Source organism: Schistocerca serialis, chromosome 12 (assembly GCF_023864345.2).
Source record: "Schistocerca serialis cubense isolate TAMUIC-IGC-003099 chromosome 12, iqSchSeri2.2, whole genome shotgun sequence".
Lineage (NCBI taxonomy): Eukaryota > Metazoa > Arthropoda > Insecta > Orthoptera > Acrididae > Schistocerca > Schistocerca serialis.
The window spans coordinates 38849688-38870582 of NC_064649.1; the positions used below are offsets into that span (position 1 = coordinate 38849688).

Sequence of the window (20895 nt, forward strand, 5' to 3'; positions counted from 1 at the left end):
CTTAATAGAAGAAGAAAAGAATAAAATAATGTAGGTGATACATAAATATTTCTCCATGTCTTTAATGGTTAAATAAGGAACTAAGCATTGTTAAGTTGCTTATTAAGGTATACACAATGAAAGAATTGAGGTTATACACAAAAATTTGCCAGTGACGTTAAAAGTAAACTATGATATGAAGGCGATGACGAGAAAGGATAATAATTGTTATAAATATTTCTGTTTTCCCTTTCAATGTCTTTAAATATATATGGTCTACGACTGTTGCTGATCTTTTTGAGGCCCCAGTGGCAGCTTTTACCATTTGTACCACGCTAAATGTGTTCAAAATGTTTAGGAAGTTGTTACTAATTTCACCCTCAACACCGTGTTAAAACTAATGTCTCCATATTTTTTTATTTAATTTTTGGGAGCTGAGAATGTTTCCAGGACTCCAGTTAACTGACTGAGGAAAGTGACCCTATCACCACTCGGTGATCGGTACACATACAGCTCCGGTAGTACAATAGCTGCCAATTCAAAAGGTTTATTTATACTTATTATGTATTAAAAAAACCAATGTGGCGAGTATTGGTAAGCAATACGTCGCATATAAATTTGGAAATCGTGCATTTTTGGAACCCAGTACGCCCTGATAAATTCCCCAGTGTCTGATACCTTATCATAAATCGTATGTACTTTAATGTGAGTTAGATGGCTTCTCTAATACGTGTATATAGTATCTACCTCCTGTAAATACAAAAAAGCTAAACCGTAAAATGAAATCGATTTTTTTGCATTCGAAAATTGTTTACGAACGACAATTTGCCCCCTGCTAATAACACTCTCTCAGTGCGTTTGAAGCCTTTAAGTGATTTATACGTGTAATCTATTTCTTCGCCCTACTTCTGTGGAACAGATTTTTTTCTAGCCTCCGAGGGTTATAGTGAGGTGATTAATGAGCAAGTGTTCGTTGTGTTGCTCGTTGTATGTCTGGGAAATAGTCTTCGTCCATACTGGACCCTTGTGAGAACTGATATTATGGTCAATATGACTTAATTACCTATGAAACTCTGAACTTCAAACTAATACTTAATTATCTATTATTACTAACAACCACTGATCACGAAAAAAAATCTACCGAAGGTGTATTGGTTGGCAATTGCTATTACGGTGATAAATCCAAAACTATTTTTGATACATTTTACATTCTACATCTACATCTAAATTCTCATAATTTAATTTCCATTGACTCAACTTCATCTCAAATATTTGAAAGATTTCAGTTCTAGAATTTTTTTCAGGTTTAAAAAAATTATTACGGATCTACGTCTTTAAAACGAGCATTCATGCTCATACATTATCTTTGAAATGGCTGAGTAGTATAATGGCGAATTGTGCTTGTTTATGAATGTTATTTAATGTTTGTTAAAGGAGAAAAAGTGCATTAGTGTTGTTATTTGGTTAGAGAAACTGAAGCTGAATAACAATATACAGAACTTATATCACGTACGTGTAGTTGGCTACCGTTTATAGAAATGGTAGCGTCTTCTAAACGTATTTCCAAACGCGCCGATGTTGGGGGAGAGGATAAAGCAAGTGTAAACTGTGCAATCGGTTTTGTATAATATTGATCTTTTGCAGTCTGAAAGGTATAAATTTCATGACTCCCTCATGGAAACAGGAAGAGAACTCTTACGCAGAATGTGCTTTGGGGATTAAATTCGACCTGTTTCAGATAACCTTCTGGCGTCGAAATGGATATACCATTGCCAGGAGAATCGGACCCAGCTCCGATATTACCATCGAGTCCACCCCCAGTTGTTTCAACGCCAGCATTCAACATTCCGTTGCCTACCTGTGGTATGCAGTTCAACGCGTCAATTCCTCCACCATTACCATTGCCTCCAATGAACAAACCACCCCCCTCTTTGCTGGGTGTTCCTTTACCACCGCCGCCGTTGCCGTCCGGTCCACCACCGTCTCTGCCTCCCCCAGATCAAGAAGATCCCAACAAGTAAGTACAAAGAAACTGCGGATTCTTTTTTTTTTATTTTCGCGTCGTAAATTTTTTTAGATTCTACCAATCCTGAACTTCCTGAAACAAAGCCGTAACAACTACAGCGCCCTTCGGTTTCACTACAGTTAAACATGTACTTTCAGAATAGGTTACTGCAACAGATGATTTCCCAGTAGGCTAAAATTTGTATGTAGCGTGTTTTTTTTTTTTTTTTTTTTCTTCCAGTCATTGCCCTTTCTGAGCTTGTGCTCTCCGATTTGATATTTACATTGCCAGGGGTCAGTAATGAACTCTTGTCTTTCTTCCCTTTTCATGTGGGTACCATTTTATTATACAGTGAAATGCCTTTTTTTTTTTTTTTTGCATGGTTCTATTTTAAAATCCGTTCATATCTTTGTGCAAAAATGTTAAATGATTGTTGGGTAAAATACTGAAACTGTTATCCTTTTTATAAGATTCAGATTCAACATTACACATGTTGTTGATGAGTGTAATGAGATCTTTTTCTGGAGAAACAGGCTATCAGTATGCTTCAATAAAACAATGTAAAAAAAATTGAAGTAGTTGAGCAGTGGGAGTTATTGTTCTTCATCGGTGAATTGGTTTGGTGATGGAGCTGCACTAATGCTGCGTAAAATCCATCAATTGCTTTATGTTGTGGTTTTCTCACAGCATATGGCTCCATGAAGAATGCAAGAAAAATGTAATAAAATAACCATATGCATAGATCTCTACTAAATATTAAACGGAATGGTTGTGGTACTGGCTTCATAAAAAGTATTCAGTTGCCGCACAGTCAGCTCTTGGAAGGAACATTAATTAATGTACACCTCTGTAAATTCAATATAGTATGAAATTTAGGTTTTAAATGTTCCATTGGCAGAGGTTACTTTGCAGCATAGCATTTAACCTGAAAAACAGTAAAAAACTTGAGTCCGGCATTGATATTTTTGTAGTACAGTGGCTGTTTAAAAACATTCACAAATGAATAAAAGAATTACACATGTTGCAGCTAGTGGCATTAAAGGAGCATTCCTCCTCATTAAATCTTGTTCTTGTATGATTCCCTTACAGTGGAAATATCTGATTTATTGTAATGTTCAACTGAAATACGTTGACACACATGTATTGTCCACATTAGAGGACAAACAATTGAAAGGAACAAATTTTGTTCTACTGACATTTGTGCATCTGGGGGCAATTCCATAGTTACGGGTGTTACATGCACACACCTTAAAATCGGGAAAAATAATGTAAGGAAAAATATTTATTGGATTTAATATTGAAAACTTTTAAGGCTTACATTATATTTCATGTTATAAATGTTGATACTGGAATTGTTTTATTGTTCTCCTGGTTATTAATCAAAAAAGTAGTGTTACGGGTGTTACCAAAAGCAGACCTGGCCCCTGTTATGAGTTAGGGAATTCTCTAATTTCTGTGAACTTGATGAAGCTTTTATTCTTGTAAAACAACTGTTAAAAGGTATTGCCCCAAATTTTATTTTGAAATATAAATTTTTATTTTTTTGGACATCATAACTCAGTATTTATATGTGATTCTTGAGTTTCTCCCGGCGTATTTGATAATCAAAATATCCACGGGTGTGCTGCCAGTCTATAGTGTCCAACGGGAACAATATTTCGGCGATCATACATGTCGCCATCATCAGGTGAATTGACGGACTGAGCTCCTGTGAACGTGCTGGCACGGAGATCCGTACGCTAAGGCTGCTCAGAGGGAACTGGGTTCGGTCGCGGCGGCGGCGATAATCGGCCGCCGCCGCAACCGAACCCAGTTCCCTCTGAGCAGCCTTAGCGTACGGATCTCCGTGCCAGCACGTTCACAGGAGCTCAGTCCGTCAATTCACCTGATGATGGCGACATGTATGATCGCCGAAATATTGTTCCCGTTGGACACTATATACTGGCAGCACACCTGTGGATATTTCAGTATTTATATATTTTTTGCTGTTACGGGTGTTACATTAAATGTTACGGGTGCTACATAGATTCATCAGATTTCATTCTTAAAGGAATAAATCTACCTCTTACAATTGCATAAAAAGAAAAGAAGTATTATAGTTTATTTGGAATAGAAGTATGTACTTAAGAAAACATATTTGAAGGATAATGCTATTTATTACACAAAAAATTTTGTTCACAGTTTTAAAGCACAACTAGGCCAAGATATCGTTACTTACATTTACCTCATTTTGTAGGCCCGACAAATTTATGACAAAAATGTTTTCTTATTATTGATAGGTTTAAAAACTTTTTAATAATCTTTTTCAGCAACATCCAATTCAAAATTGAAGTCATAGTACAAACGGTTACCTTGTTGTTTGATTTCTGGTGTTGTTACCTTAGATCAGGCTGTTCCAGCTCGTGGGCTCCGTTGTGAGCCGTGGAGCGCTCCCTGCTCCAGGGAGCCGTGTCGCTCGCTGTGACCAGTCAAGTGGACCAGCACGTGGCACGGCTGGCTGAGGCAGGCGGCAAGGCAAGCGTTTTGATGTGCCAGCTGCGTCTTACAAGATCGACAACCTCACACTCTTAGCTGCTAAGACGTGGTGACGTGCTACACCAGGAAATACGATCTTCAGGAAATAAATATGAAACAAATGTTTTACAAGAAATTGCATACTAAATTTATTGGGCCTCTGTAGTTTGAAATTTTCTTTTCATTGCAAGATCGGAAATATCTGGCGTCAAAGTGTTCGCAGCGTTAATGCGGAGGATGGCCTTCATTGTTGCATCCTGAAGAAGCGATCATTCCTTACTTTGTAACTGTTTTCATTGCTCAGAAAAGCTGCTCACATCAAAACGTAGATCCGAACATGAACATGATCTGAGCGACATTGTTGTGAAGTTTGAGAAATGTTTTTTCTGTAATGAACACTACCATCGTGACAAATACAACGTGTTGTAGTACCTCTCTTTCAACAAAGTTGAATTTTGCAAATCAATAATCTCCAATTGAAGTGACGATGACAAGTCATCGGTGGAAACTGAAAAAGGAGTGCTGAACACCTTAAGTTCCATTTCCAAACTAGTGAGGTCTCGGAATCGTGTGTCAAACGACGTGATGAGCTGCTTTAAGTTTGCTTGGTAATTGCCGAGAGTAGTACCTTCAGGTAGTTTTAAAGAAGCAAGATGATTGAAGAACGTTAGATGTCCATTACTCATCTGCCTCTCAAATAAACGTATTTTTTCCATGAACACTTTGATCTGGTCGTGCATGTCAATGATTAGCTGCCCTTTGCCCTGCAATGACAGATTTAAATTATTCGGATGCATAGTTATGTCAGCTAGGAACGCCAGGTCTGATATCCATTTTATATCTTTCAGACAACGCATTACTTCCCCTTTCATTTCTAGAAAAGGGGTATTTCTTCACTAATGGCAAAGAAAACATCAAGAACTTTTCCACGACTCAGCCAACGAACTGTACTGTGGTAAGATATATCCCCATACTCCACTTCCACATCTTTCAGGAATCCTTTGGCGACGCACAAAATTCACACACTTCACGACATCTTTCATCACACCACCTAGTCTGCTGTTTCAGCACACAGTGCCTCTTGGTGCATTACAGAACACAAACTATGTTGCATGTTTTGATACCCTCCGTATTACGAATCCGTTTTTAAATATACATCTACTGGTATGTCGTTCTTAAGCCTGGCTACCAGTTCTCTGCGTGTAATGCCTTCTACCTGACTGTATTTAATTCTGTATATTGTACCTCTTCGCAGAATTAAATACTTTATGACATACAAAACACTGCGGTCGACCATGCCTCTCAATGAATAGAAAGGTATCCTCCAACAGAGGTACAGGGCTCCCGCGGCTAGTCATAGCTGTCATTGAGCACGGATTATTACGGCTGCATGCGGCCAGGGGGCAGTGAGTTCGCTTTCCCCCTCCACGCGGGCTCCGAGCTGCCGCAGTGAGCGCTCCGGAGCGCTCCGGCTCCCTGGAGCTCGGTTGGAACAGCCTGCCTTAGATAGTACTTGACTGAATTTCACAAAACAAACATCAGTTTCATCTAGTTTAAAAAGTGTTTTACTTTTTCCTACTGACTTCAGAAACATTATTTTCACATCCTCCTCTTCATCAACCTCACTCTGGCAGATTCCCAAGTAACAGTATTGAATTTTGGATAGGGTTGGCTTCTTTTTGTCATTTGGAATGTCATCCAAGACAAATAACCCAAATTTTAAATCAGACTTTTCAATTTTATTAGTTAGGCTTAACTCACAAGCACTTCCAATATTGACTTGTGATTCAGATAGTGAAACAGTCTCCTGATCAGAATCATCAGAACTGCACACTTCATAGAAGTTTATGCATCTTTTTGCATGTAATGTTTTAACTTTGGCCTCCTCAGTAATAAATACTGACACCCTCGTCATTAATGACTCTGCTGTTTTTGAAACCAGCAAATCAGTTGTGTTGTAAGGCCAAAAGTGATGGCAGCCCTGAATTTGAGGAATCCCTTGTAAAATTTTCCACCTTTCATCCAAAATAGGACTGTTATGCTCCACTGTTATGTTATCAACCCATAATACCTTAATTTTAGAAAAATTCTTCAGAGTGTAGTCATAACAGTCAGTTGTGTTGTTAATAATAATTTTCCTAGATCTAACAGCTGTACACATGCTCCTCTTCAGTGCACCTCCAATGCCATCCATGGCTCCTTTACCATGTGAACTGGCAAAAAATTCCACTCAACTGTCAGTCCAAAGTTTCTCTCAAAATAACATAGATTGGACAGAGTATATTTGTTTTTGAACTGCCCAGCACAGTACATTGTTAAACATAGACTCTTATGAATGAGTAGAATTTGCCTCAATAAGCAGTTTACTGGGCCTATATAAAATTTAAAACTGAGGTTATAAATATTGTTGTTCTTGGAAAAGTTGGAATGGAAAACATAAACTATATGTAATCTAAAGAATTTTGGGCTTAATTAACATTTTAGGAGAACATCAGTTGAGTCAGGTTAATGCTCTAATTAACTTTTATAATGTAGTTGTAGTGCTTAAAAGATGTATGCAGAGGAATAAAAATTTTAGTTTTCATGCTTAAAACTGTTTTCATATGTAATAAACATAGTTAAAATTTTTTTTCATTCATAATAATACCCTTTGGTTATAATTTAAATGTAGGGCCTAGACCTACTAAAGATGAAGGAGGCATTAAACCTTCCCATTCAAGTTACGGGTGCTACACATGTGTTAAGTAACACCCGAAACAAAAATTAGTAACACCTGTAACAGCTCTAAGAGTGTTAAATAAGATTTCAAAATGCCATATAATGGTATGATATTGTAAAACATGTGCATAACCTCACTTTTACAGAAAGGTATTGTACAGAACAAATTTACTAGATTACAAATTAAACTTTTGTATCTTTTTTGCTACGGGTGTTACAAGCGGCATATATATTATAAAACTAACAAAATAAAGAAATGCAATTAGCTTACTTCAACAAAACGAATTATTATGAGCTATAACAATGTTGACTTCAATATTCTTTGCAACAATAGAACAATCAGCCGTAGATAACACAACTAATACTCATCTGGAAATAGCATAAAACATACCTCTCTGTGGTGCCATAGAGTAGTGCACTTTAAAGACTTAGTGAAGGTAGAAATTTAATTTTTTCATGTTCATGATTATTTTGCAATGAACATATGTACTTTTAACTTGGCATTTTTTAAGGTTATATTTGTAATATTGTCATTTTAATTTTTTGTCACAAAGTCTCTTTAACATGGAATGACCCCTGGTCTTAATTTAGTAAGATGATTTCTTAACATGTTTAACATACAGCATTTGTAAATGTTTCGTATATAAATTAAACAACTTTTAATGTGTTTTAATATATGGCCAATTTGTCAGTTATTAGCATCTTGGAAACAAATATTCGGTATTTGATTCTTTAAATTGAGAATCTAAACTGATCTGACTTTTTAGCTGACGTTAAAATTACCACTTATGCCGATCACACAACTCCTTTCTAATATTTCTTTGTGTGGTGTTTCATTGCTGTATACAAAGCACCTTGGTTTGTATGAGAGAAAGCTGGTATCTTACTGAAACAGTGTTCTCTATTGTCATTAACAAATTAATGGTAGGAAATTATGTATTATTTTGCCTGTCAGCACTACTTCTCCAGATACTGTAGACTTAGTGTTAAGTGCATGTGTTTTGAATTGAAAACTTCAATTATTTTTATTTCTCTGGAGAAGATGCTAGACATTCAATGTATTAGTCTACTTAGGGTCAGGAAGGTGCTTTTTCTGCTTTACAAATACTTTCAGACTTGCTTGTATTAATAGTATTGCAAAAATCGATACAGGTAAAGTATTTGACTTGGGTCTTAGTTATGTTTGGTTTGCTATCCTATTTTGCTTGGATGGTGGTGAACCACACTTACATGGAAGCAATAGCAATGACTAGTTATAAGTGTGGTGCAGGCAAACCGAAGTATAGTTCTCAGGCAACAATATTATGAAAAGGATAGTTTCTAATCACCAGAAGCAGAGATGCTGAGGTGCAGATTGGCAACAAAAAGACTGTCACACAATAAGCTTTTGGCCAACAAGGCCTTTGTCAAAAACAGGCCACACCCACCCACCAGTGCGTGTGCAAACGCAGCTACTCTGGCTTCAGCTTCCAGTGACTGTGTGTGTGTGTGTGTGTGTGTGTGTGTGCGTGTGTGTGTGCGTGTGTGTGTGTGTGTGTGTGTGTGTGTGTGCGTGCGTGTGCGTTTTGAGAAAGGCCTTGGCCGAAAACTTCTTGTTGTGACAGTCTTTTTTTTTTGTTGTTGTGCCTATCTGCAACTCGGCATCTCTGCTATATGATGAGTAGCAACTATCCTGAATTTTCCTTTGTTATATAAGCAGTTGAAGACTAGAACAGTGTCATAATTAGCAAGACTCTCTTACAGGTTTTCCTCCTGATTTAGGTTAAGGTAATGTGACAGCAGGAAGGGCACAGCAATAAAATGACTCATTTCCTGTGATTTTTCAGATACCAAGAAAATAAATGAACAGTGCAAATCGAAATGGAAGAATTAGTATATGTGCAAAGATTGAAAGCAGCTCAAATTGAATTGACACATATCAGTTGACAATTGACAGCATTTTATTGAAGAATTGTTAGTGCTGCTTTCGCCTTAATGAAACAATTCAAGCATATTTGTTTCGTATATACCATAAGTTTTCTAACGTGGTTCTTGTTTAAAACAAGTTGTTACGTGAACATATCCGATCAGTCCAAAATGTTTTAACATTGAATTAATAAAAAGTTAAGGTGATCTATGTGGTCATCTCTCCTCCCCCCTTCCCCACCCTCACTTTGTGCCACACACAGAACTTTCATACAACATCGTGAAACTGTTAGAAAAGTCCTCCTTTGGGATGTAGTGCATCACATTCACACCATCTGCAGTTTTGCTGGCTCATCAGAAACCCATTTTACACTTGATCATTTTGCGGTTGGTTCATATTGATAACACCAAACTTTGTCACTAATTATTGGTTTTTCCAGACGAGAATTTGCCCAATTTTTTTCATTTCAATCAAGATGTGGCAGGTGTCCACTTAGTCATGGGTCATTCCATGTTAAAGAGACTTTGTGACAAAAAAAATTAAAATGACAAAATTACAAATATAACCCTAAAAATGCCAAGTTAAAAGTACATTTGTTCATTGCAAAATAATCATGAATATGAAAAAAATAAATTTCTACCTTCACTAAGTGTTTAAAGTGCACTACTCTATGGCACCACGTAGAGGTATGTTTTATGCAATTTCCAGGTGAGTATTAGTTGTGTTATCTATGGCTGATTGTTCTATTGTTGCAAAGAATATTGAAGTCAACATTGTTATAGCTCATAATAATTCGTTTTGTTGAAGTAAGCTAAATGCATTTTGTTAGTTTTATAATATATATGCAGCTTGTAACACCCGTAACAAAAAAGATACAAAAGTTTAATTTGTAATCTAGTAAATTTGTTCTGTACAATACCTTTCTGTAAAAGTGAGGTTATGCACATGTTTTACAATATCATACCATTACATGGCATTTTGAAATCTTATTTAACACTCTTAGAGCTGTTACGGGTGTTACTAATTTTCGTTTCGGGTGTTACTTAACACATGCGTAACATCCATAACTTGAATTGGAAGGTTTAATGCCACCTTCATCTTTAGTAGGCCTAGGCCCTACATTTAAATTATAACCAAAGGGTATTATTATGAATGAAAAAAGTTTTTTAACTATGTTTATTACATATGAAAACAGTTGTAAGCATGAAAACAAAAATTTTTATTCCTCTGCATACATTTTTTAAGCACTACACCTACATTATAAAAGTTAATTAGAGCATTAACCTGACTCAACTGATGTTCCCCTAAAAAGTTAATTAAGCCCAAAATTCTTTACATATAGCTTGTTTTCCATTCTAACTTTTCCAAGAACAACAATATTTATAACCTCAGTTTTAAATTTTATATAGGCCCAGTAAACTGCTTATTGAGGCAAATTCTAGTCATTCATAAGAGCCTATGTTTAACAATGTACTGTGCTGGGCAGTTCAAAAATAAATATACTTTGTCCAACCTATGGTATTTTGAGAGAGACTTTGGATTGACAGTTAAGTGGAATTTTTTTGCCAGTTCACATGGTAAAGGAGCCATGGATGGCTTGGAGGTGCACTGAAGAGGAGCATGTGGACATGCTGTTAGATCTAGGAAAATTATTATTAACAATACAATTGAGTTTTATGACTACACTCTGAAGAATTTTTTTAAGTTTAAGATATTATGGGTTGATAAGATAGGAGCATAACATTCCTATTTTGGATGAAAGGTGGAAAAATTTACAAACGATTCCTCAAATCCAGGGCTGACATCACTTTTGGCCTTATAACACAACTGATTTGCTGGTTTCAAAAACAGCAGAGTCATTAATGACAAGGGTGTCAGTATTTATTTCTGAGGACGCCAAAGTTAAAACATTACATGCAAAAAGATGCATAAACTTCTATGAAGTGTGCAGTTCTGATGCTTCTGATCAGGAGACTGCTTCACTATCTGAATCACAAGACAACATTGGAAGTGCTTGTGAGTTAAGCTTAACTAATAAAATTGAAAACTCTGATTTAAAATTTGTCTTGGTTTACTTTGCAAGTGGTAAAAAGAAGCCAACCCTATCCAAAATTCAATACTGTTACTTGGGAATCTGCCAGAGTGAGGTTGATGAAGAGGAGGATGTGAAAATAATGTTTCTGAAGTCAGTAGGAAAAAGTAAAACACTTTTTAAACTAGATGAAACTGTTGTTAGTATTTGACTGAATTTCACAAAACAATCTAAGATAACACCAGAAATTAAAGAACAAGGTAACCGTTCATACTATGAGTTCAATTTTGATGTGGCTGAAAAAGATTATTAAATGAAGTTTTTTAAACCTATCAATAATAAGAAAACATTTTTGTCATTAATTTATTAGGCCCACAAAATTAGGTAAATGTAAGTAATGATATCTTGGCCTAGTTGTACTATAAAATTGGAACAAAATTTTTTGTGTGATAAATAGCTTTATCCTTCAAATATGTTTTCTTAAGTACATACTTTTATTCCAAATAAACTACAGTACTTCTTTTATTTTGATGCAATTGTAAGAGGTAGATTTATTCCTTCAAGAATCAAATCTGATGCATCTATGTAACACCCGTAACATTTAATGTAACACCCGTAACAGAAAAAAATATATATATACTGAGTTACGATGTCCAAAAAAAATAAAAATTTATATTTCAAAATAAAATTTGGGGCAATACCTCTTAACAGTTGTTTTACAAGAATAAAGGCTTCATCGAGTTTGCAGAAATTAGAGAATTCCCTAACTCATAACAGGGGCCAGGTCTGCTTTTGGTAACACCCGTAACACTACGTTTTTGATTAATAACCAGGAGAATAATAAAACAATTCCAGTATCAACATTTGTCACATGAAATATAATGTAAGCCTTAAGTTTTCAATATTAAATTCAATAAATATTATTCCTTACATGATTTTTCCTGATTTTAAGGTGTGTACATGTAACACCCGTAACTATGGAATTGCCCTCACTTTTGTCCCGCACTTGATGTGTGGGATACACTTTTTACACACACTTCTGGAAATTACTTGCTAGTGGACACATGTCTTCAGCTAATGCTTTAGTGTGAACCTAACCATCTGTAACTAATTCTGTTTTGGGACTGTAACATATATTTTGAGTACAATGGGATGTGAAATGTATGTAGTTAACAAAACTGTTACCTTCGCACGTACTAATGGGCTGGTGTCTTAAATCTTACGATAATTATGACACCTACACAAATAGGCGCAATAATGGTGGAAATTGTTTAAATATACTCAAATGCAGATACTCTTAAAGTATTATGTACCATCAGCAAAAATTTTGTAAGATGCTTTGTAATAATCTAAGACTGAAATTGTACAACCATGCAACCAATAACGGAACAATGAGACCTACAGGTGGCACTAAATCATTGAAACACTTCATCACAACTGTGAAACTGATCACATTCAAGAATGCTATGGAGAATTCCATTTTTAGGGCAAATAGTTGGATGGTAGGAGATGGTGCACAAGCGAATGTAAAGCATTGTGGGCAAGTTGAGTGGTGCTCAGATAACACAGTCAGTAGAATATTTACACATGAAAGGCAGAGGTCTTGGCTTCGAGTCTCACACACTTTTTTAATCTGACGGGAAGTTCTATTTTTGATGAAGGCCTGATGTGTTCAAAGCTTTATTTGGAACAGTCTTTTTGTTGTGCCTATCTGTGACTCAGCATCTCTGCTATATGGTGAGTAGCAACTTCCCTTTTCATAATATTGTTACATTCCATCCTGTCCTTCCCATTGTGTTAAGAAATGAACTATTTTTGCTTTATCTTAATTTTTGTAAAAGGTATGGCCCTTTGAGAAATATATATTTTGCAAATAACTGTTAAAACATTAGAAAACAAAAAATATAACTCATAAACCAAAGTACTGGAGACCTGGCAGATGTTTTACATTAAAGCCCCCTCTTAGTTTGTATTCCTATGTGTGACGTAGTTGATGTGTTGAATGTTACCATTTCTGCTCTAGCTCCTATTGCATACATTAAATAGCTGGAAAAGGTAAGAAGCACAAGAAGAAAACAGTATGTAAAAATAAAAATGGAAGAAATTGAAACAAGTTTCACTCAAGCATCTTCTTCAAAACTTTGTGAAGTGTATAATGTAGATGCATATGAAGATAGTGATATGTCCACGAAGTGTAATGCATAGTTTCGAAACCTAAATACTGGTATCTCAGCAGCCACCAATACTGAGAAGGTACAATTATTGATCCTGATACCAGGTAGCTACTTTAAGCAGCAGATTCAGAAATACTTACCTACTTCCTCACATCATTTGATTTCAGGAGCTCGTAAAATAAAGAATGACAAAGGTATTTGGGCATGCCCAGATTCTTACTGCAGGCGTCCTTTGCAAGATGATATGCTTATTGTTGCCCTGGAATATTACCTAAGTGATGACAAAGATTGCAGCAGGCAAAATCCTAACCAGGGTGATGTTATATCTGTTAGTGATAATGGTGAGAAAGTTCAAAATATATAACAAGATCTCCTAATGAAAAAGGAAGACCCGATTTTAAAAATTGGTATCACAAAATTCTACTCATGACCAAAATGGGTAAATTGCCAGCCTGTGAAAGAAGTATGCATGTATATTTACCGCACTAATTTGAAGCTTGTTGTTTCACCATAAGTAGTGTCACAGGAAAGAAGTATACAGAGATAGACCTAATGCTTTTGTGTATACTACCCTCCATAAGTTTGGAAACGCCTTGTAATTATAGACAGTGGAAAGGAAATATAGTATAAAATGCATTTTGTTGTTTTCCAAATGTTTATTAAGCTCAAATAATACACAGGAAGATGCAACAATTAAATTTTAGATTCCTCAAAATAGCCACCCTAATCACTGCCTTGCACACACTCGGCCTGCGATGCATCAGTTTTGCCAAGGTTTCAGTTGGAATCAATCTCAATTCTTGCTGCAGGACCTCCCACAATTGTGACCCCACTCATGATTTCCCGTTTTCGGATCCTCCTGTCCAATTCATCCCATAGCAGCTCGATTGGGTTACAATCAGGAGATTGGTGTGGCCATTTCATGTTTTTTCAATATTTTGCGAACCTCCAGGGACTTCACATAGTTCTGACACAAGTGAGATGTATGTTTCGGGTCGTTGTCTTGCTGCAAGACAAACCCTTTCCCAATCGGACTCGAACCAGATGTCCTAGCATGTCGCTGGAGAACGGCATCATAATCCTTTCAGTTCATTTTTCTATCTATTTTCAGCAACTCTCCAACTTTATTCCCTCCAAAGGATCCCCATACCATCACAGAACCGCCTCCGTGCTTTACAGTTATAATTACGCACTGAGGATTGAAGTGTTCATGGGGTAAACAGTGTACAAATTGATGGTGTTTACTTCCAAATATTTTGAACTTGGATTCATCAGTGAATAAGACTCTTTCCCAATCCCCCACTGTCCAATGTTGGTGTGTCTTAGCCCACTGAAACCTTTTCTTCTTTTAACAGGGTGCTACAGTGGTTTCCTTGTTGCTACATAGCCTCGGAGGTTGTTGTCTGCCAGGCGTCGTCTCACTGTTGACTCACTCACTGGCGTATCCCTCATTGTGTTTAGCTCAGCAGTCAATTCACGTACAGTTTTTAATCTGTTACATTTACTGGTCACTACCAAATACTTTTCCTGGTGTTCTGATATTTTCCTGGATACTCCTCAGTGAGGACGATCTCCATAGGAGCCTGTTTCTCGATGTCTGTGTATGGTTTTGACAACTCCGCTGATGGAAGTCATCAGTTTCTTTGCTGTTTGTCAGACACTATTGCCTTCTTGGTGCAAAGTGATTATCATTACCCGTTATTCGTAAGGAACCTGGCACTTCAGGGCCATTTTCAATTACTTTTGTGGCATGTTATACCATCATGCAAACGCAACTACAGGTGAACAGAAATGTAAACTATGTACCTCTACATAGCCATGCAGTCTACTCATGCCACCTGGCATGTTCAGTAGAACTACTTGGACAGGTAACATCGGTTTACATAAAATGGAGCAATACATAGTATGTTGCAATATGTATATATATGTACAATAATTCATTGTACAATACTGTATGTGTCATTATTAACCGTTATTTGAGCTTGCTATTCCATATTCTAACCAATAACTCACATTGATCAATTCCATTTTGCTCCTTTGTAATACGCAGCATGGTGTTTCCAAACTTATGGAGGGCAGTGTATATGTCAAGAGCCGCAAGATAAATGTCGGTTGTAGAAGTGTGCGATGTGTCCTTGTGCTGTGCTGAAGTGATGACTGTTGAAGCATTACACCTTCAGGATACTGACAATGACAAAATGTATGCATTGTAGGAGGGAGAAGAGTTGGTGAAGGAGATACTACAGCCAGAGAAGTTCATTACAGAGGTCAGGCATTGGGTCATGAAAGGAATAGCTCACCATCATATCTGTAGGATTGAGAGAAAAGCCATATCAGAAGTAAAATCAGCCACATGCTAGAATACTGATACACTAGTTCTTCGTTTTGACTTTGTTGAGAACTGGTCTGTTCCTTTGCAAAATGAAATTCAAAGTTACCACTAGCACACATCACCGGTCCTTAGCGATATATATAATGCTTCGCTGGCACAGGGGCCTTTTCCAGACAGATTGAAATACGCAGTTGTCAAACCTCTTCATAAGAAAGGGGACAAGAGTGACTTAAATAATTATAGACCAATCTCATGTTGACTTCATTTTCTAAAATATTTGAAAAATTTATGTATTCAAGAGTAGTCTCACATTTAAGCGAAAATAATTTAGTCAGCATGTCACAGTTCGGATTCTGGAAGGGTTACTCAACTGGGAATGCTGTCCACACATTTACCCATCAAATAGTACAAGCCCTAAATAACAAATTATTGCCAGTTGGTATTTTTATGATCTCTCCAAGGCATTTGACTGTGTGGATCATGTCACACTCTTAGAAAAACTCAGGTTTTATGGAATTGAAGGCTATGCACACAGCTGGTTTGAATCATACTTAATGAACAGAAAGCAAAAAGTTGTGTTGAATAGCAGAAATAATGTTGGGAGGTTGGTAAATTCTAGTGAATGGGAGTTATCACAAAGGGAGTCCCACAGGGTTCAATTTTAGGTCCTGCTGTTCCTTATTCATGTGAATGACCTCCCACTTAACGTTCAGCAAGCAGAACTAGTTCTTTTTGCAGATGACGTGAGAGTTATAATAAATCACATTCCAGAAGAAGCAGCTGAAGATATTGTTAAGGATGTCGTTCAAAGAATTATTAAATGGTTCTCAGAAAAAGAACTCTCCCTGAAGGGGACCACACCCGGCCCATCTAACCCATTTTAATTTAGGCAAGTATTTGACCCATTTCTGAAAAAAACTATTTGATGCAGTGCCTTAATATTTTTACTGTGTGTTACATGATGCTAATAGTCAACTGTACTAAAATCTACTTTATCCATTTTATAGTTTTTAAGAAATACTTTTCTAAATTTATTAACAAAAAATATTAAGTTTTTTCTGTGCAGAAAATATTTTTTTTTGTTAACTTCCTAATGGGGGAATATTAATGAATGTAGTACCAGAGGTGGCTTTTTATGTTATGCAGAGTCTCAGAAAATTTCGTTCATTTATCTATGATGGGGCATATTTACTGAAAATTTTAGTTTGTGGGTCATTCCACATCAAATCACCCAATAAAAAATAAATTTTACACCCACCTCCTTAGATTTTCATGAAATTTGGCTCAAATGGTTCTAATACCATCCTGACAACACCTGCAAAATTTTTTTGCTGTATCTCTTATAGTTTTTTTTTTATAAATTTTTTAAGTTTTTATGTTATGTGTTTTCCGAACCTTCCGAAATGGTAAATTTAATTTGTATTCAAAACTTTAAAATTGCTTATCTTAAAAACTCTTCTAGATAACATCATGAATTTTTGCAGCAAGTTTATGTATTATACATATTTGAAGATAAAAATGATACTATTAAAATATATTTTCTATGAAAAAAATATATATATGTATTTTTTTTATTTTTTTTATTTATTTATTTATTTATTTATTTTTTTTTAATGGATGTTTTGTTTTATAAGAATTGCAATATCTAGAGTCTCAGACCTGATAGAATGCTCAAATTTGTTTTAATTTACTCTTAAACATATAGGCTACTTGATAAAACAAAAATAATGATGGCTTTTTAACATGTTTATTAATTATAGTAGATTACATTAGAATTATGTACAAAGATAGTGCACTTACGACACATATGTATAACCCAACTGATTGTTTGAAACATTGAATTTTTTGAGTAATTTTGTCTTTTTAATAAACATTAATGCTGATTCAACTTGTTTTTCCACTTCATCCAAGAGCTTTCAGTTCTTTTGATACAGTCTTTATTGAAGTAATACATTCTTTCAGTGCCGCTTGATTGAGGTGCGTCTACTACACAGACTATGTGCTCCAAAGGCACTATGCAAGAATCTTCTCTTTCAGGCCAATAAAATGATGCAGCTGGTCCTGAAGGATGTAGAAATAGAATTTCTGGATCTTCTTCATCATTGAATATTGTTTTTACCAGTCCAAAGTACCAGTTACCATCATAATTTACAGCCACATAGCTATTTATGGATGGTTCAACACGAACCCAATCAGAAGATGAATGGAAAGAAAAGAGTAAGGAGGGTTTTACACTATCTGTAGTCCTTCTAATTTCAAGGTTGTTTGTTGGAAGTGGTTTGAAGTTATGAAAACTTGTTGTTCCAGGAATGGTTCGGGTTGCTGAAAAACGGTTTTCTAGTTTTAACCGTAGCAAATCAGCTTCTTTTTTGTCAATAAAGTGAAAATGAACACACATCGATTACTGTCATTATTTGTTCTTTGTCTGAAAGCTGTAGATTAGCTTTCCTTAAAATTCTTTTAATAGTTCCTCCTAGGCCATCACAAATTGACTTCCCATGACTTGTTGCAAAAAAAGAGTGTTGGGTCTTCAAATTAAAGTCTCTCAAGTGTTCAGTCAAATTTTTAAAACTGTTTCTATTTTTGTACTGCCCAGCACAACCATCTGTAAAGTAGTGAACTGAGTCAATGTCAGTATGATGTGATGACAGCCACTTTGTAATTTCTCTTTGTACAAAGTTAACAAAACCAGTATCACGTTCTTGGTCATCACTAATAAAACATTGGTTGGAAACAAAAACATTGTTTTCCTCATTTCTTAGAAAAACTCCAACTGGGTGTAGAGTACAACCACCTCTATTCCAGTGGTAACTTTGGATCTCATTTTGTATAACGAAGGAATAATTTTCACTGAAACCCATCACAATAATTGCTGTTTTGGGTATTGGGTCTTCTTTCAATCTTTTAAAGGCTGCTGATTGGGATTTTGCTATAAACGAATGCGGGGTGAGCTTTTCCAATGACCTAACCAATAAAGAAATGTAGTCTTCAACACTGATACGACTTTTTGATCATTTCTGCCCTGTCTGTGTTAACCCACTGACTGATTACAATTTCTTCTTCTAAATCATAATCTTCACTTAGTTTTTCAGATAAGTACTCAGTTAGTGCAGTATTTGCAGTACAGCTGTCACAATGACGTAGCATGCAGTTTTGGTTTTCCATGTTGCACACAAGCATCTTAATTAGGTCTTTATAAGATTCTTCAATTTTCACAGCATCCAGTAATAGTTTAACATTCTGGTGGATACTGCATACACATACAGTGTGTGTGCCTGCAGCACCAGCAAGGATACACCATTTAGGTCTCAAGAAACAAAATTTTGAAAATCCTACTTCTACCTTGGGATTCTCCCATTAGAAAGAATAATAGAGTTCTCTCAAGTTACACAAAATGAGTCTTTTTTGCATGTACACATTTTTTTGAACACTTACTTTGTCTTTTGTTCCAGGTAGCACTCTGGAACTTTCATCCTTTTCATAAAAATCTGTTACAAGTTGTACTGTATTTTCAGAAAGAGTTTTACCTTTTTTTGGACCAGGAGTTTCCAAAATACTTTTTCGGATTTTAGCTTTCTAGCTTGTCGCACCATGTACTCACTTACATTAAATTCTTTCATCACTTTATTTTGACTCCAAGAATCTGGAGCCAAGGTCAGAATCTGGATTTTTCTAGACCTCCCAACAGATGAAATCTTCTTTCATAAGAGAAATCATTACATCAAAATCCTTTGCTTTCTCAACCACACTTGTATCTTCTTCGTCATCATCAGAACTTGGTGCATCATATTTTAATGCTTTTGAAACCGCCTTTTTTGCAGTCTTTTCAATACTGTTAACCTTCCTTTTAAAATAAGACCCTTTACTTTGTTCTGACAAGCCATGAAGCTCTATAAGTGTTAAACCTAAATTATCAAGAGCAATGTTTGTTTGTACGAGGGATTCATTTCTGGATTCCTGTGATTCTAATTCAACCATGACTTCATCATCTGTTTCACTTTCATTGACTTCAACTCTTTATTTTTCCTCACAAAAGTTACGGCATGTTGAGCAAAACTTTTGTCCAGGTTTTATGCTAATATTTTTTGTCAGTAATTGTTTAGAAAGATTCAAGCCTACACTTCTCAATGATTTTTTGATGGGCTTTTTGTGTTTTTTTAGTGGGTCTACACATGTTGTTTGATACTTTTCAAAAACGTTTAAAAAGTAGTAGCTGTGGTATGAACCTATATTCTTAAATTCACACAGATTAATTCCAGATCGTAAGTGGACCAAATCTTTTTCTTCCTCGCTCAATTCAGATACCGGCTGTAACTGTTTTGAAGGTGTGTAGGTTGTTTGGAAACAGTCAGATTTTTTAAATAACCCTACGCTACAGGTTTGAATATCTGACATACTGATTTCACTTTTGGTCTGATTACTGTTCTGGTTACTTTTATAGGATATTGGAAAAGAATGTCTGTAAACTAAGTAACAGTACTTACTGAAAGTTCGAATAAACTTAATAAAATACTATCCAAGCACTATTTAACACTGTAATAATTTTTTACTTCAAAACACAGGAGTAACAAAACAAAATCCAAGTGTACATTGTTACTCGAAGAAGACAAAAACTTATTTTCGGTGTCTAAGTCACTTGGTACTTTTTATTTTTAAAATATAATTAATATTATTTTAAAAATTAGATAACTATTAAACAGGTTAAAAAGCCAACATAATTTTTCTTTTATCTAATAGCCTATACAATTAAGAGTATTTTAAAACAAATTTGAGCTTTCTATCAGGTCTGAGACTCTAGATATTGCAGCCCGCATCTCGTGGTCGTGCGGTAGCATTCTCGCTTCCCACGCTCGGGTTCCCGGGTTCGATTCCCGGCGGGGTCAGGGATTTTCTCTGCCTCGTGATGGCTGGGTGTTGTGTGCTGTCCTTGGGTTAGTTAGGTTTAAGTAGTTCTAAGTTCTAGGGGACTGATGACCATAGCTGTTAAGTCCCATAGTGCTCAGAGCCATTTGAACCATTTTTTTTCTAGATATTGCAGTTTTTGTAAAACTAAACATCCGTTAGCTAAAAAAAAACTTGTAAATTTTTATTCATTTGGAAGGTTTTAATATATCTTTATGGTAATTTTTTTTAACATTTAGATATAATACACAAACTTATTCCAAAATTTCATACTGATATCTTGAGTATTCTTTAATATACAAATTTTTTTAGTTGTGAGGACATGTTTAAGTT

At 35.7% G+C, this 20895-nt stretch overlaps 1 protein-coding gene across 2 annotated transcripts in view; it reads left to right on the plus strand.

Moving 5' to 3' along the window:
* The first annotated feature begins 1336 nt into the window (after nt 1-1336).
* Nucleotides 1337-20895, plus strand: part of LOC126428268 (cleavage and polyadenylation specificity factor subunit 6-like) — an 81239-nt gene continuing 61680 nt past the window's right edge. Inside the window, exons 1-2 of one of the 2 annotated variants that reach the window (XM_050090182.1) lie at nt 1337-1631; nt 1718-1996. In XM_050090182.1, the coding sequence (XP_049946139.1) occupies nt 1737-1996 (260 nt within the window). In that variant the 5' untranslated portion in view covers nt 1337-1631; nt 1718-1736. Of the gene's footprint in view, nt 1997-20895 lie in introns of both variants that reach the window. The other variant, XM_050090183.1, reaches the window with a different exon arrangement.